The sequence below is a fragment of the Felis catus genome, chromosome F1 (assembly GCF_018350175.1).
Source record: "Felis catus isolate Fca126 chromosome F1, F.catus_Fca126_mat1.0, whole genome shotgun sequence".
NCBI lineage: Eukaryota > Metazoa > Chordata > Mammalia > Carnivora > Felidae > Felis > Felis catus.
This window is the reverse complement of record NC_058384.1, coordinates 31,392,669-31,409,994: the sequence shown is the minus strand read 5'-3', so window position 1 is coordinate 31,409,994 and position 17,326 is coordinate 31,392,669. Positions and strand designations below refer to the sequence as shown.

The window sequence follows — 17,326 nt, the reverse complement described above, 5'->3', positions numbered from 1 at the left end:
GTAGTAGCCAGGTATGGAAAACATCCAGCAATAGCCAGGACAGTTCAGAACACAACACAACAGTCCTACCAAAATGCCAACAGGACGCCCTCTGAGTAACACTAATGGGTGTTACAAGAAGATTCCTGAATTCTAAAAGCTGTTTACACTCACATCACAATTAAACAAATATTTTTTAAAATTTAGCATTAGCCTTCTTTCTTTGAATATACCCATGGAATATTCAATAAGTCAAACAAACATTCTCACTGGTAAATGAAAATTAATATTGCCTTATACTTGATAGGTGCAGGAGGGAGAGATTATAATGCTTCCAGCTTTATATTTCTCTATTACCCTTTATGAAAGAAGATAAAAAAAAATTCCTCAAGATTGTACTAATATCTACTCACTAATATCAGATCATAATCTGGACAGAAAAATGAACCTAAGACAAACTAACAGAAATCTTTTTATAAAAGGAAACAAACCAAATTTTCTTTTGTTCACACAATTGGTGAATTTCAGGTTATCTAATATTCTAGTTAATACAGTTATCATCCAGGCCAAACTGGGGTTAGAGCACTAAAGTTAGGCGTATTTATACTGACCACTGTAATCATTCTTTGAAATTCAAAAACCAATCAAGGACACTGTAAGCCTTTAGAATAATCACTGTGAGTGTAATGATCCTATCAATAAGATTAAAAATGTCTGTTAATTGGGGATTCTCTTTCATACAAGACCAAATAATCTAGTTTTTACAAAATTTTAATATCACAAGTAATAAATATTATTATAAATGCAAATATATTTATACAGCGACATTCTTTTAACAGTTCAAGAAAGGATTGAATTTATTCCACATTCGAGATTATGCTTCTGCTTTTCAGATAAACAAGAAAAGATTCTGCAGTAATCAAACATATTTTCCTTTATTCTCACCTCATTTTATGACCCCTCCTTGACCTACTGAGTCAAAATCTCTAGGACCTAAACACCCCAGGCTTAGCCTTGCCTTGGTGTTCTGGCCAAGAGTATTTCACTAAGGAAGAAGGCCCCTGCTTCACCACTCTAACTAGGCCACGCTTATGTCCTTGCCCCTCCACAAAGTCTTCTATACCTATCACGGGGAGCACCCTCTCTACTGAATACTCTTCACTTCGCTACGCTTTCCTCTGCTGGACTGTTCGCTCCTTTACGAGGATAGTGTCTTACAGGATGGTGTTCTATCCTTGCAGTCACTGATTATGAATATGAAGCACTTAATAAACTTCTTTGATTTGTTTCTTTACTATTAGGATAAATATTAACTCCATTAATTTATACACTTTCCATTTATTTGGTTTTCTAGTAACACAACCTCTTCAACTTCTAAGGTGATAGGTAATTCTTTTAATGCTAAAGACTGAATTTATTTTAAACCCACCCAGTTGATGGATATATTTTATCTTGACTTATTAATATAAGTCATGTAAAACCAACAGCTCACACACAGCCTAGTAACACTTAATAAAATGGGTGTAGTATCTTTCTGTTCAATTTCCTTTGTAAAGGAAATCCAAAATATTTACCTTTTTTCCTTCTGGCTAAAGATCCCCGAGATCATCTAATTCACGGACCTCTCTCTTAAACACTACTGCTTTTTGTGTATTTCTCAAACCAGTGATCCACCACTTCACCTCAAGACAGTCCCCGATTTGAACCATATTAACTCTGCTTTTACTTCAATTATTTTTTTAAAAAACAGCTCATTCACATTATTTTCCAGCTACTTTTTTGAAAGTCTCCAAATTCCTGTCCTGGAGTTCGAATAATATTTTGAATTATAGATTAGAATTCTAATTATAGTCAGAATTACTTAGAATTGTATATATTTTTCTTTTTAAAATTTTCTCAATTTTCAGAAAAAGTATACAGATTAAAGTTTATGTTCCAAACCCCAGTAAGATACTTGAATTGATTCTTTGTTAACCTCCCCCTTCTCCCGTCCACCTCTGCATTCAGGATGGCTTACCAGTCCTTTGTCTTGGAGGCACATCATCAGAGTGCATACATCTCCTGTTGCCTGATGATTCACCAACATTACTGCTTCATCTTTGGAAACCGCTTTAATATCATCCCCCCATTCCATCACTGTAAGAATAAAAAAGCTGTCACTTTAAAGGTTTTACATTACTAGAAACCTTATATTAGAACAACTGGTATACATCAATGACGACACATCACCTCGCTAAAACTTCTTAAAGTCTGAACTAAGTTTATTTCCTATAAATATCAGGATGTTGATATATTGATGTAACATTTTATAGAGCACCAAAATACCCATTAAGATGTAAAATGGTCATCCTTTGATATATAAGTTCTACTTCTTAGAATTTATCCTGCAGAAACATTTGTCCAAATAGGTAAAGATACATGCATAAGGGATACTTATTGGAACTCCAATGTTTACCAACAGGGGAACGGATAACAAAATTATGATATAATAGAAGAGTATACGTCCACTTAAAGACCAGAATGTATCTCTATGCACTAACCCAGAAAGGACCTGTTATCAAGTAAAGCAAATCACAAAACAGTATATATAGCATGATTCCACCTTTTTAAAGAAGGAATAAAATTTAAATATTATTTTATACGTTAAAAAATTCTGAGGGAATGAATTCCAAACCACTGATGTTGATCATGATTGGGAGAAGGTCTCCAGAACTCTTCAAATATACTGCATAATAAAGTGTATTTCTACTTTATAATAAAATGTGAAAACATCACAAATATATGCAAATAGTTTCATTTGAATATAAGAAAACTAATGTTTAAAATCTCCAGATGAAAAGTCATTGTACTAAAACCTATACATACACTCTGAGGAAAACAGTGGTATCTCCATGCAGGAAATTGCTTTAATATGCCTCATTTTACAGTAAATTCACTTCAGAGAAATAATATAATTGAGCATCAGTTTCACACATCAGGATTCTACGAGACAAAGCTTCTAGGGCTCCTCAAACGTCTGACATGAATTACGAGAGGCTGGTTACACATTAGTACTCACTAACCTCACACACTGCTAAAAGTAAAGAACTCAAGCCACCTGTGTGTAATAATTCTGGATGAACTAGGCTTGAGGAGATGTGGAGCCCACCGGCTCTGCCTCCCCCAGCCTTCTTCCTTCTCCAGTCACCCTTCATTGTCACCCCAACATAGTGGAGCTCCTCGTAAGAGTTCGTCTGAGGGGCACATGGGTGGCTTGGTTGGCAAAGTGGCCAACTCTTGATTTTAGCTCAGATCCTAGGATCCTGGGATCGAGGCCTGCATCGACAGCACAGCACACAGCCTGCTTGGGATTCTCTCTCTCTCTCTCTCTCTCTCTCTCTCTCTCTGTCTCTGGTCTCTCTGCCCCTCCACCACTCATTCTGTCTCTCTCTCACACAAAATAAAAAAATTTTTTAAGAAGAATCCATTTCAGAAAAGCGGTCTGTTGATTTTCCTTTCTGTTAAAACCCATCTATTCATTGATTTTAAAGACCTTCGAATTTTGTATTAAGGAAATTTTCAGCCGAGCTAAACATATAGTATTAAGTTGTAGGACCTCCTTGCAAAGTGAGGTATTCTAATCATTCTATCAGATTCAAATCTATTTTATTACCAACACTCAAATAGCCTATATACTATGTGGGAAAATTTTTTATTTAAAATTTTTTAAGTGAATGCAGGATAAAACTACACTAAAGTACATCAAATAATCCTTAAAGAATAGAGACAGAATACTGGGAGAGAGCCCAGCCCCTTGAAAAATGCAGTAGCACCAACTTTCTTACCGAGCGGCCTTTCCTTTCCCAAGTTCCCAATTCAGCTCAGCTGACATGCTAACTACTGAAACACATTTAAACAGCTGCTCTATCGTACATTGCTGTGGGGAGTCTGAATTGGTACAACAGTTTGGGAAGTCAATTTGGCAATATATATCAAAACTGAGAAATGCAAAAATCTTTTTACCCAGAAATTCTACTTCTAGGAATTCATCTTGCAGATATACTTATTTATGTGCAGAATGACACATATGCAAAGCTAGTTACTGCAGCTTTGTTTGTAAAAGCAAAGAGGATAACGATTCAAAAGAGAGACTAACTCAAATTCATAGAAATTGAAAAAAAATGATGGTTTCCAGGAGGGGGAAATGGAATGGTGTTGTTAAATAGTAGAGTTTCAGTTTTGCAAGATAAAAAAGTTCTGGAGATTGACTACACAATAATGTGAATATACTTAACAATGCCGAAGTATATACTTAAAAATGGTTAAGATGGTAAATTTCATGTTCTGTATCTTTCACAATTAAAATTAAAAAGGGAGCGTAAATTATTATATATCTATGCAAAGGAATCTTATGAATCATAGCATCTGTATACCAATATGAAATGATATACTAAAAGTAATAACAAAATTCAGACCAGTGTGTCAAGGATGCCACCAGTTGGGTTTTAAAAAGGATAGAGGGAAATACGTTTGCTAAATAAAAATTCATTCTATCATGCCTTTGCTGACAACCCTTCAACATAGACAGAGACAGACAGAGAGACAGACAGGCACACACACACAAACACACCCCCCATTCTTTCATTAATGCATTATTCATTCAATAAATCAGCACCAGGAGCTGTTAGATGTCGTGGGTATAAAATAAAAAGAATAAAAGTATTATTCTTTTTTCAAATTTTTTAAAATGTTTTTTAATTTATTTTTGAGATAGAGACAGAGACAGAGACAGAGAGAGAGAGACCATGAGCAGGGGAGGGGCAGAGAGAGAGGGAGACACAGAATCTGAAGCAGGCTTTAGGCTCTGAGCTGTCAGCACAGAGCCTGATGCAGGGCTCGAACTCCTGGACTGTGAGATCATGACCTCCTGAGCTGAAGTCAGATGCCTCACTGACTGAGCCGCCCAGGCACCCCAAAATTATTATTCTAATAGCAGTTAAGGCGTTCAAAAAAAAAGTCTAGCTTGGTTCTATAAATACTGAGCTATTAAGAGGTAATGTGGAAAGTCTTCTGGCTCCACATCTATATAAACAGAGGTTTCATAACAAAATATTCCTTTAAAGTAATTTCTATCACATGAAGGGAAAATGCTAGATACCTAGGCGTGGGCCTACACAATGGGAAAGCATGTAAGTGAATATAATTGCAAATAAAAAATTTTTACGTAAAATGTATCTTACCTGTTTGCTTTGTATAAGGCAGATAAATTTAGTGTGTTGGCTTATCTCAAAATTTAAATTGAACTTAGAACCCTTTGAACTGGGTTGAATAGTGTCCCCTCCCCCCAGTTTATATCCATCCTATATCTGTAAATGGGCCCTCAACCTAAATCCAATATGACGGGTGTCCTTTAAGAAGAAGGAAATGTGGACAGAGATATACACAGGGAGAATGCCTCGTGACAACAGAGGTTGAGACTGGAGTGACAGATCTACAACATAAGGACTGAGGACAACTACTAGAAGCAGCAAGAAGCAAGGAAGGATCCTCACCTAGAGCCTTCAGGGAGAGCACAACCATGCCGACATTTTGATTTTAGAACTTCAAACCAACAAGAACCATGAGAGAATCAATTTCTTTTGTTTGAAGCCATCCAGCTTGTACTACTTTGTTATATGATAGCAGCCCCTTGAAACTAATATACCTCAGCCGCCTCAGCTCTCTCCATCCCTTTTCTCTCTTTTCCATTCTATTCCCCCCAAGTTATAGCTTTTTTTTTCTTATCATATATAGGGAAAAAATGGCGCTGTACTTTAAACATCTAGAACATTTCAACAGACATCTAATGTTATGCATCTTATGTTATGCATTATAAATGGCTCTCAATGTTAGTTTCTACAATCCTTTCAGGGTATAATCATTAAGAGTTAATCTAATATATGTTTTATCTTACAGCCACAACTTGGCCAAAATTTCTTTTCAAACTAAATGTCAACTTATTAAGACCCACATGGGATATTAAATCAAATAAGTAAAGGTAGCTCAAACAACTTTTTTATTAAAAAATGATCCTGATATAGTAACAAAGTCATCCTGAATTTTATAAAATCTAAATTTCATTCAATAAATTTAATTTCTGGGGCACCTGGGTGACTCAGTTGGTTGAGGGTCCCACTCTTTTTCTTTTAATGTTTACTTATTTTGAGAGAGAGAGAGAGAGAGAGAGAGAGAGAGAGAGAGAGAGAGAGAGAGCGTGAGCAGGGGAGGGACAGAGAGAGAGGGAGACACAGAATCCACAACAAGCTCCAGGCTCTGAGCTGTCAGCACAGAGCCCGATATGGGCACTAACTGTGAGATTATGACCTGAGCTGAAGTCGGATGCCCAACTGACTGAGACACCCAGGTGCCCCTACCGTCCTACTCTTGATTTTAGTTTGGGTCATGATCCCAGGGTCGTGGGATTGAGTCCTGCATTGGGTTCTGTGATAAGTGTGGGGCCTGCTTAAGATTCTCTCTCCCCCTGCCCACTCACTCTCTCTTTCTCTAAAATAAAAAACTCCAAAAAACCCAAACATATTTAATTTCCAATATTTATGGTATTCTTTTACCATACTTTTACCATACCATTATATACTTCAAAGATCATTGTTAGAAAGTCATGTGACTAACAAAATCAAGGTAAAAATGTTTGTAGAGACAAATAATTTATTATGTATGAAGTAGCTATGTTCCTCAGTTCAAACCTTGCTATACCAGAAAAAGTAAGTATAATAATGGAGTCAATATATTAACCAAGGAATAGAATTATGTGCATGTTAAAGAACAGAAGTTATGGATGCCTGCCAGTTCTTACACTGTACTTGATTGAAAGAACAAAAATATTTTAACACACTGTTCTATGAAATGTATTCTCAAAAAAGAACTGGGTCAGGTCCACTATTTCCAAAGGGAATGAAGGACAACTGAATAAAATCTGGAAGAAACTTCTCTAGTTGTAACTGAATTTTTAAAATTCTTGTTAAAAATGAAAGTCAAAGATCATCACCTACCACCCACCACATACACACACTTGCTCTCTCTCTCTCTTTCTCTTTCTAACTTAACAATAAACCTCCCCTAAAAGTTATAGACTAGTATTGATCAGGATAGTTCACATCTCAAAAAGAAAATAAAAACAATAAGAATCCACCACAAATTCCCTAAAAACAGTGATGCTAAAGCCATTATACTGACTCATAAAACAGAATTAATGTGAGGAAGGAAGGTTACTTACCATTTAAAAAAAACCTCACAGACTATAAACTACAAAAGGTAAATTTTACTGTAATTTATTTACTGCAAATTATACTGCAATAAGCCAGACTAAAAAACACATGCACAAATTTAGAAGACATGACTTTTTAATATGTTCTTTGAGTCAGTCAGTGAATAAACTCATACAGAAATCGAAAATCTTTTTTGGATATAAATAAGTCCTAAGTGGATAACAGAGTACCAAAGAATCAAAAGAGCAGAAACCAATGAAATCAATAAAATAGAAAACAAAAAAAATAGAAAAAATCAATAAAATCAAATGGAGCTCTTTAAGAAAGTCAACACAGTTTTATAAACCTCTAGCAAAACTAACCAAAAACTCCCCAAATTATCAACGTCAGGAATGATAGGGCATCATCACACATACCACAAAGACTTTAAAAAATTAAGGGTATATTATGAGCAACTTTGCAAACACAAATTTGACATTTTTGAGTGAAATGAACCAATTCCTTGAAAACCAGAAACTGACAAATTCATTGAAGATTAAGTAAATAATCTGAAAGTCTATCTCTATGAAAGAAATTGATTTACACAGGCAAGAACCTTCCAAAAAATAATTCTTGGGGGCGCCTGGGTGGCGCAGTCGGTTAAGCGTCCGACTTCAGCCAGGTCACGATCTCACGGTCCGTGAGTTCGAGCCCTGCGTCGGGCTCTGGGCTGATGGCTCAGAGCCTGGAGCCTGTTTCCGATTCTGTGTCTCCCTCTCTCTCTGCCCCTCCCCCGTTCATGCTCTGTCTCTCTCTGTCCCAAAAATAAATTTAAAAAAATAATAATAATAATTCTTCTGGCTCAAATGGTTATCACTGGCATATTCTACTAAACATTTAAGAACACCAATTCTAAAAAATCTCTTCCAGAAAACAGAACACATTCAAGTTTATTTTATGAGACCACCATTACCCTGATACCAAAACCAGAAAAACACAAGACTATAGACTAATATACATTAAAACCCTCAACAAATATTAGTAAGTGGAATCCAACAGTATACACCACAACCAAGTAAGATTTATCACAGGAATGCAAGGTTGGTTCAGTATCAGAAATCAATGAATGCAATCCACCATGTTAACAGTCTAAATAAGAAAAACCTTCTGACCATATTGCTCTGGTCTGAATGGTCTGAATGGTCTGAATGGTTGTGTCTCCCTAAAATTCTTTTGTTGAAATCCTAACCCCCAAAGGTGATGCTAATAGTGGGGTCTTTGGGAGGTAATTAGGTCACAAGGGTGTGGCCTTCATGAATGGGATTAGTGTCCTTATAAAAGAGATCCCACAGAGTTCTCCAGCCCATTCCACCATGTGAGGGCACAGTGAGAAGGACACAGAGAGAGCTCTCACCAGAAAATGATGGCACCTTGATCCTGGACTTGCCACTCTCTAGAACTGTGAGCAATAAATGTCTGTTGTTTATAAACCACCCAGACTATGATATTTTGTATAGCAGCCTGAATGGACTAAGACACATATGAATTGATGCACAAAAAGCATTTAACAAATTTCACTATCCATTCATAATAAAAATGCTTAGTAAATTAAGAATAGAAAGGAATTTCCTCAATGTAATAAAGTGTTTCTACCCAAAACCCAAGGCTAACATAATATTTAGTAGTAATTATATACTAATGTTTTATCCATAAGATTCAGAGCGGGGCAAGGATATCAAACTCCTTTTTCTTACTTCACAGTATTCCAGAAGGCCTAGCCAATTCAATAATGCAAGAAAAAAAAAAGTCCTACAGGTTGGAAAGGGAGATAAAACTGTTCATATTCACAATGGCATGACTCTATGTAGAATATCCCAACTAATCTAAAAAAAGCTTTCATTATTAATTAGAGTTTAATAAAGTTGCATGATGGGGCTCCTGAGTGGCTCAGTTGATTAAGTGATCTTGGCTCAGGTCATAGTTTGTGAGATCAAGCCCCATATTGGGCTCCACACTGACAACATGGAACAGGTATGGAATTCTCTCCTTCTCTGCCCCCACCCCATTTGTGCTCTCTCTCAATCTCTCTCAAAATAAATAAACTTAAAAAAATAAAGTTCCAGGATACAAAGTCAACACACAAAATATCAATCTTTTTTATACTTGAAATGAACAAGAGGAAATAAAAAAATATTTAAATCCCATTTATAGTAGTCAAAAATATACTTAGATATAAATTAAAACATATAAATGGATATATATGCTAAAAACTATAAAACATTGATGAAAGAAATCAAAGAAGACCAAAATGAAATGAATATCACGTTTGTGGACTGAAAGATTCAACACAGTAAAAAGCCAATTCTCCCACAAATTAATCTACAAATACAATTTAATTCTAATCAAAGTCCCAGTAAGAATTTTTTCAGATACAATTAGATTTACTGATTTATAAATTTTATTATAAATAAAGGCCAACAAACTAGAATAGCCAAAATAAATTTGAAAAAGAAGAATAAACTTGGAGGAATCATACTACCCAATTTTAAAACTCACTATTAAGCTGCAGTAATCAAGATGGTGTGGTACTGGTGAAGGGACAGACACATAGATCAACAGAACAGGAAAGAGAATCTAGAAATAGAACACACAAATATGGCTAAGTGATTTCTGACAATGGTGTAAAGTCGATCCCATGGAGAAACAAATAGTCTTATCAACAAACAAACTTACAAAAGTATGAAACCTCAACCCATACCTTATACAACAAATAATTCAAAACAGATCAGAGAGCTAAATGTAAAACTCAGAACTATAAAACCTCTAGAAGAACACTTAGGAGAACATCCATCATCTGGGTCTAGGCAAAGTGTTCTTGGACATAACATGAAAAGCACAATTCATAAAAGAAAAACAACAGTAAATTGGACTTCATCAAAACTTAAACCTTTTGCTAGGCAAAAGATACTGGTAAGGGGATGAAAAGACGGGGAGAAAATATAGACAATCACATAGCCAACAAAGGATTGGTATCTTTGTGTCCAGAATATATAAAGAACTTTGAAAACTCAACAGTAAGATAACAAACCACCCAATTAAAAACTAGGCAAAAAAGTCGGACGCTTCACCAAAGAGGATATAAGATTGGCAAACAATCATATGAAAAGATGTTTAACACCATTAATCATTAGGGAAATACAAATTAAAACCATGATGAGTAACCTTAAACATTGATTAGAATGACCACAATTAAAAATACTGTTAATACTGAGTTTTGGCAAGGATAAAAAAAACAAACAAACCCTGGAATTTATAGATACTGCTGTTGGGAATATAGAATGGTATAGCCATTCTGGAAACAGTTTGGCAGTTTCTCATAAAGTTAAAAATACACTTACCACATGACCCAGGAATATGGGTATTTACCCCAGAGCGGGGGCCAGCAAACTTCTTCTGTAAAGGGCCAGCCATTAAGTGTTTTAAGCTTTGTAGGCCACAAAGGGTCTCTGTTTTATATTCTTCTTTTGTTGTTGGTTTTTACAAACCTTCACAAATGTAAAAGCCATTCTTAGCTCATAGGGCCATGTAAAAACAAGCAACAGGAAATTTTGGCACATGGGGCATAGTTTGTTTACTCCTACCCTAGAGAAAGGCAACTTATGTAATACAGAAACTTGAACATGAACATTAATACTGCCAGTTTTCATAACTGTTAAAAACTGGAAACAGCCCAAATGTCCTTGATAGCTGAATGGATATAAGCTGTGGTACATCCATTCAATGGAATATTACTCAGCAACAAACAAGAACATTCTAATGATACATGCAACAATTTGGATGGCTTTCACAAGCATGCTGAGAGAAGAGGCCCATCTCAAAATGTTCCATTTATATGACACTCTCAGAAAGACAAAATTAGAGTGAAGGAGAACATATCTGAGTTTGTCAGGGGTCTAGAGGTAGGGGGAGACTGTGATTACCAAGGATAGTGATTACTGCAGCATGGCAGACTTATGAATGAGTTTTGTTCTGTTTTTTTTTTTCCTTTATTTTTTATATTGTTCTGTTTCTCCAAATTTTCAGCATTTGACTTATTACTTTTGTAATTAAGAGAGTACCCCTGCTCCCCAAGAACAAAGTAATAATGAAAGCTTTTACTAATATACTGCACTCTTATTTGTTTCTTTAATGTTCATTATGTCACATACACTAACAACCTCTCCCCCAAAGCAGCCTGGTCCAAATTTATTTTGTTAAATCACTGAGAGTCAAAGTAGCAAGACTTACATCTTAAGTTTTTTTTTTTTTTCTAGTATGTTCTAATAAAAGTACTTCACTCTATGCAGAATCCTCAGTTTGCTCAGTTTTGTTTTCTCAACCTTTTATAATTTTTGACATTTTTAAGATTTTATTTATTTTTGAGAGAGAGAGAGAGGGAGGGGAAGAGAAAGGGAGGGGAAGAGAGAGGGAGAGAGAGAATCCCAAGATGGCTCCATGTTGTCAGCACAGAGCCCCATGTGGGTCTCTAACTCATGAACTGTGAGACCACAACCTGAGGTGAAATCAAGAGTTAGATGCTTAACTGAATGAGCCACCCAGGCGCCCCTATTTTCTCAACCTTTTAAATAGCTTCTTTCATTTACCTATACTAAATACAATTAACACTATACTAAATCAGAGATCAGAACTTAAATCAAAGTTACTTTAATTTGATTCCACTGGGACAGTTTAAGCAACAGAATTCAGTAATATCTGCCTCAGATTCCTGAAATGAGTAATTAGAAGAAGGGAAATTCTAACTTCTAAAGATTATACCAAATTGCCAGGAAATAAGTGTGCAGTATAGGTACTTTTTTGCTTTGCTACTAGAGCTTTAAATAGTTTTAGAATCAGACCATTAAAAATGGTGGGGGTCTTAGGGGCACTGGGTGGCTCAGTTGGTTAAGTGTTCAACTTCAGCTTCGGATCTGTGTCTCCCTCTCTCTCTGCCCCTCCCCCGCTCATGTTCTTTCCCTCTCTCTCTCTCAAAAATAAATAAACATTAATTTTTTTTTTTCAAAAATGGTAGGGGGTTGATTTTAGAAAGCTTAGAACTAGGAAGGAATTTAGAGATAGCTGGACCCAAATCTCTCCCCTCACAGGTATTTTAAATCAAGTACAAGAAACAGAACTCTTAGGCTGCTTCTTGCCTGACCAAATTAGTTGCAAAGAAAAACATACAGATGGTAAGTATAATTAATTTAAATCACCTCCTGCTCACTATCCCCCAAAGCACTGTTTCCTGTATTCATTCATTCAACTAGTTTTATTCTCTTCATAGAGAAACAGGGTTCTACCACTGTGGGAGACATAAAGGTAAACTGGGGTTCCATCATGAAGAAATTAATTCGTGAATAGAGTAGGAGGAATCATACTACCCAACGGTCTGAGTTTAGCAAAAATAAAAGAAAGAGAGAGAGAGAGAGAGAGAGAGAGAGAGAGAGAGAGAGAGAAGTACAAGGTGAGGGAAAAGAGAAGTGAGAAAGACCGAAACAGAGAACATACTAAATGGTATAGGCAATTCTGCCTGCCTTTCCAGTCCACAGAAGAAAGCCCTTGTGTAAGCTTGCGACCAGAGCCATGAATCTGCTATTCCTGGTCATTTCACCTCTCATGTGCCCTCGTGTCATACCATCATCCCACTCACCAGCATCTCAATAAGCTGTATTTTAGTTTTTTAAAAGATATATTTTCTTCAATATAAAACAAGCAAACTTTCCAATTGATGTAACATGATCCCCGCCCTCAAGAAGTTTGCTCACTTATTGAGAATAAAAGACACACTAGGGAATAATGCATTATCTATGAAAATATGTACCACAGGTGGCAGGAGGAGGAGAAATCACTGTGAGCTAACACACAAAGGGAAGAGATACCAAAGACACATGGGAACACAACCTAGGTAGATGCCTTCTGGGACAGATAGCTGGTACTTTAAAGAATGAAAAATAAGGTTATATCTGTAAATCTGAGGTCAGATAACAGATACACTTTTTAAAAATTTTTTTTAATGTTAATTTTTATTATTTTTGAGAGAGAGACAGAGACAGAGACAGAGCACGAGGTGGGGAGGAACAGAGAGAGAGGGAGACACAGAATTCAAAGCAGGCTCCAGGCTCTGAGCTGTCAGCACAAAGCCCGACATGGGGCTTGAGCCTAGGAACCTCACAATCATGACTTGAGCCGAAGACAGAGGAAGTCAGACGTTTAACTGACTGAGCCACCCTGCTGCCCCTAAGCAATGGGACTGTGTTAAAATAGACAGCACATGCCCTACTCCCATCTCTGGGAATGTGAACCCAGATTACCATATTCTACAACTTTTTAAGTATAATTGGAAATTTGAGTTTTTGTGAAAGGTGAAGAAAGAGGACCTTAACACTAAAGGAAGTTTCCTGAGCAAGCGAGAAGGAATGGAATCCAAACAAAGGGACAGGCTCTTGATAGAAAAAGGACATTCTGCACTGTAACTGGAAGAATAAAAGAAAGGCTCACCAAAAGATAAGGCTGAGCAGCAGGCCGGAGCCAGGTTATTAAAGCACCAAGTTTTTGAATATTATCTTATAAACCACAGAAAGCCAGCAGGGAAAAGAAACTGGCCATATGTGGGATGGAGGAAAGGAATGAAGTTGTTTGTTAAATGGGGGTATTTTTTTAGGATGGAATGTCTGTAGTATCTTTATATCTTGGAAGACAAGGGCAAAGATAGAAGGAGCCTATAATTAGTGAGAAGTAAGAGAGACGGGATTTTAGCTTTGGATAAGAAACTATCTCCGGATGAATGAAGGTGTCAAGAAATTGGGGGGGGGGGGGGGTAGAGAAAAGGGAAGAGTCTCCAGAGCATAGTCCCAGGCCACCACCCAAACCCACTGCAAAGAGGCAATGAGAGGAGTTAAAAACTAACCTAGGAGAGAGAACTGCTCAGAAACTTATCACACATGTAGATATCCTAAGTGCAGCTGAACTAGACAAAAGTGGGGATTCCCCTAAAAATGAAAGAGAAGAAAGCAAATGTAAGCACTCGTACCAGCCAAGCGCCCAAGAGGTCTTAAGCAAACAAATTCAGCCTTGGAACTAATGTAGCCTCTGGTTGGAGGCTTGACCATATTCCCAAACTTTGAAATCTAGGATAGTAAAAGAAGAAACTACTAAAAGTATAATCAAATGAGAAACTAATTAATTATACTGCGTATTAGTAAGATTTTTTGATTTTGAGGAACTTTCATTCACAGTCTGTCAGTTGTTAGAGCAGCCCCATAAGGCACACAAGCCAGGTATCAGTCTTACTTAAAGCTAGGGATCAGAGAAGATATTGTACAAGGTAATACGATAAGTAAGCACTGTAAACCTGACTGAAATCCAGGTCTGCTGGTTCCTGACACCAAAGCATAGATAGGCCCTGTCTACGCAGATTACTAAGCATTCAACTAAAAGGGAGGTATGCTATGTTTTCATGGTATAATGAAAGCAGCATGGGCAGAAGACCTTCATTCACAGACCAGCTCTGTCCCTTGCTAGCTCCGTCACCCACACCGAACGAGTTACTTAACTTCCACCAGTCTTTATTTCCTCACTTATTTAGTAGGACTGATATGACCTCCCTCTGAGGATGGGTTTCAGTATTTAATTAAGCCACGTGAGAGCACTTGCTAGAAGGCCTGGCACATTGTACTCCAGGTAAGTTTCTCTTCTCACTGGAGGCATAATCAGTTATATATGGTTTGCACAGAAGTTAGCCTCCTTGATACAGAATTCAGTAGAAAGGCTTGGGAAAAAACTTGGCTTTTCTTTTAAAATAGTAAGTCTTATCAGAAGATAAAGAGTTCCTAAAGGAAGCAGAGAAACCAGCTCAAAAAGCAAACCCTAAAGAATCTAAGGCCATGAGAAGAAAACAACACCATTTCAAGATTTAGTGGTTGGGGCGCCTGGGTGGCTCAGTCGGTTAAGCGTCCGACTTCAGCCAGGTCAAGATCTCGCGGTCCGTGAGTTCGAGCCCCGCGTCAGGCTCTGGGCTGATGGCTCAGAGCCTGGAGCCTGTTTCTGATTCTGTGTCTCCCTCTCTCTCTGCCCCTCCCCCATTCATGCTCTGTCTCTCTCTGTCCCAAAAATAAATAAACGTTGAAAAAAAAAAAAAGATTCAGTGGTAACAGCATGATGAATATAAGAACATGACATAAGAGGAGAGGGGCGCCTGGGTGGCTCAGTTGGTTAAGTGTCTGACTCTTGATTTTGGCTCAGGTCATGATCTCACGGTTTGTGAGTTCAAGCCCTACGTTGGGCTCCACGCTGGCAGTGTGGAGCCTGCTTGGGCTTCTCTCTCTCTTCTCCTCTGTCTCTGCCCCTCCTCTACTCGTGCTGTCTCTGTATCTCAAAATAAATAAATAAACTTAAATTAAAAAAAAAAGAATATGACATAAGAGGAGAGAATAGGGACTAATAACTAGAATACACTGTAGGTGTAAGGTGCTTCTCACTGAGCAAAGAGTTTAAACCTGGAGTCCATGGAGTCCATACATGGACCTCAGAGTTGTGAACCCTTTGAAACTGTAAAACTGTGAGCATGTGCAAAGGTGCTATGGTAAATCCAAAAATGCCCACCCTCCACCCCACAAGACATCCACAGCAAATCCCTGGAACCTGTGAATAAAGGATCTTGAGAGGAACTTATTCTGGGTTATCCAGATGGCCCTAAATCAATGATGAGTGTCCTTATTACAGACACACACAGAACACAGAAGAGGCAGCAATGTGACCCCAGAGGCAGAGGCTGGAGTGATGCAACCATAAGTCCAGAAATGCCTACAGCTACCAGAAGCTGGAAGAGGCAAGGAATGTCACCTGGAGTCTCTGCCCTGTTGGCACCTTGACGTGAACTTCTGGTCTCCAGAAATATGCATGAATAAATTTCTGTTGTTTTACACGCTTCTGAAGTAACCTGCCATGGCAGTCATAGGAAATTAATACAGGTGCACTGTTCTAGGGGGTGGGCCCATAACTTTTATCAGACTCTAAAAGCAATTCTTATGAATCCCAATAGGTAAAACAACTACTACTGTAGAGGACAGAGCAAAACCGTCTATAAACAGATGAATTGGAAATTTTTTAAAAACCTACAAAACAAGTCACTACTTGGATATGGTCCCATAGTTAGTACGTGTTGAAGTAAGAAAATAAGAAGCTGTCCTCTGGCATCTAATCCAATATCCGTTTCATTAGCTCTTGGAGTTTAACCCTACAAAATGCATGAAAGAACAGTGACTCCCAAACAACTAAACAGCTTATTAAAAATACAGGTTCCCAGGTTCCATCTCAATGTACTGAATCAGAATCTCCAGGATGGAGGAAAACACACATACATAAAGCTCCTCTGATAATTCAGATGTACAGACAAATTTGGGAACTACTGCTATAGGGCAGGGGTCAGTAAACCTTTTCGGTAAAGGGTCAGATAGTAAAGATTTTAGGCTATTAAGGCCAAGAGGCAATATTGAGTATATTACATAGGTATTTCCATAACAAATTTGTTTGCCAAAATATTTCTACAAATTTTTGGTGGACAAAATTAAAAATATAAAATTGAATACAACTTTTGCAATACAAGTCTACAACAAATAAGAACCACGGAATTCTCTCTTGGGAGGAGGTAACATTTCACTTAATTGGGGTTCAAAGTGTTTCCTATCAGACCGACTACAAATGGTGGTGTGTAAAAACCAGGATCTGGAGATTTACAAATGGAACAAGTCATGGGCTGGATTTGGCCCAAGAGCCGCAGCCTGGCCCAAGAAAGGTAAAAGGAAGAAGAACTACAACCCCTGCCCTTAAGAAACTGACAAATTAAAGAGACAGGAACAGCAAAAGTAAAGCACAGTGAAAAACCTGAAGCGGAATTCTGCATGTTTTATTTGTGGGGCAGTATATCCTAACTGTTTCAAACACAAACGGTCTTTATTAATGTCAGAAAATATGGCAGGCATCTATACAGTAGTTCTTCTACCACTGAGTGAAAATCTCCATAACAAAAAGCAACAACAAAATGTCTATGATGCTTTTAAGGGATTTATTAATTAAAACAGCAGCTACAT

At 37.3% G+C, this 17,326-nt stretch overlaps 1 protein-coding gene across 3 annotated transcripts in view; it reads right to left on the bottom strand.

Moving 5' to 3' along the window:
- Positions 1–17,326, bottom strand: part of LPGAT1 (lysophosphatidylglycerol acyltransferase 1) — a 115,654-nt gene that overhangs the window by 42,230 nt on the left and 56,098 nt on the right. For all 3 annotated transcript variants that reach the window (XM_045049186.1, XM_023247836.2, XM_003999322.5), the window contains one exon: positions 1,997–2,115. In XM_045049186.1, the coding sequence (XP_044905121.1) occupies positions 1,997–2,115 (119 nt within the window). The remainder of the gene's footprint in view (positions 1–1,996; positions 2,116–17,326) is intronic.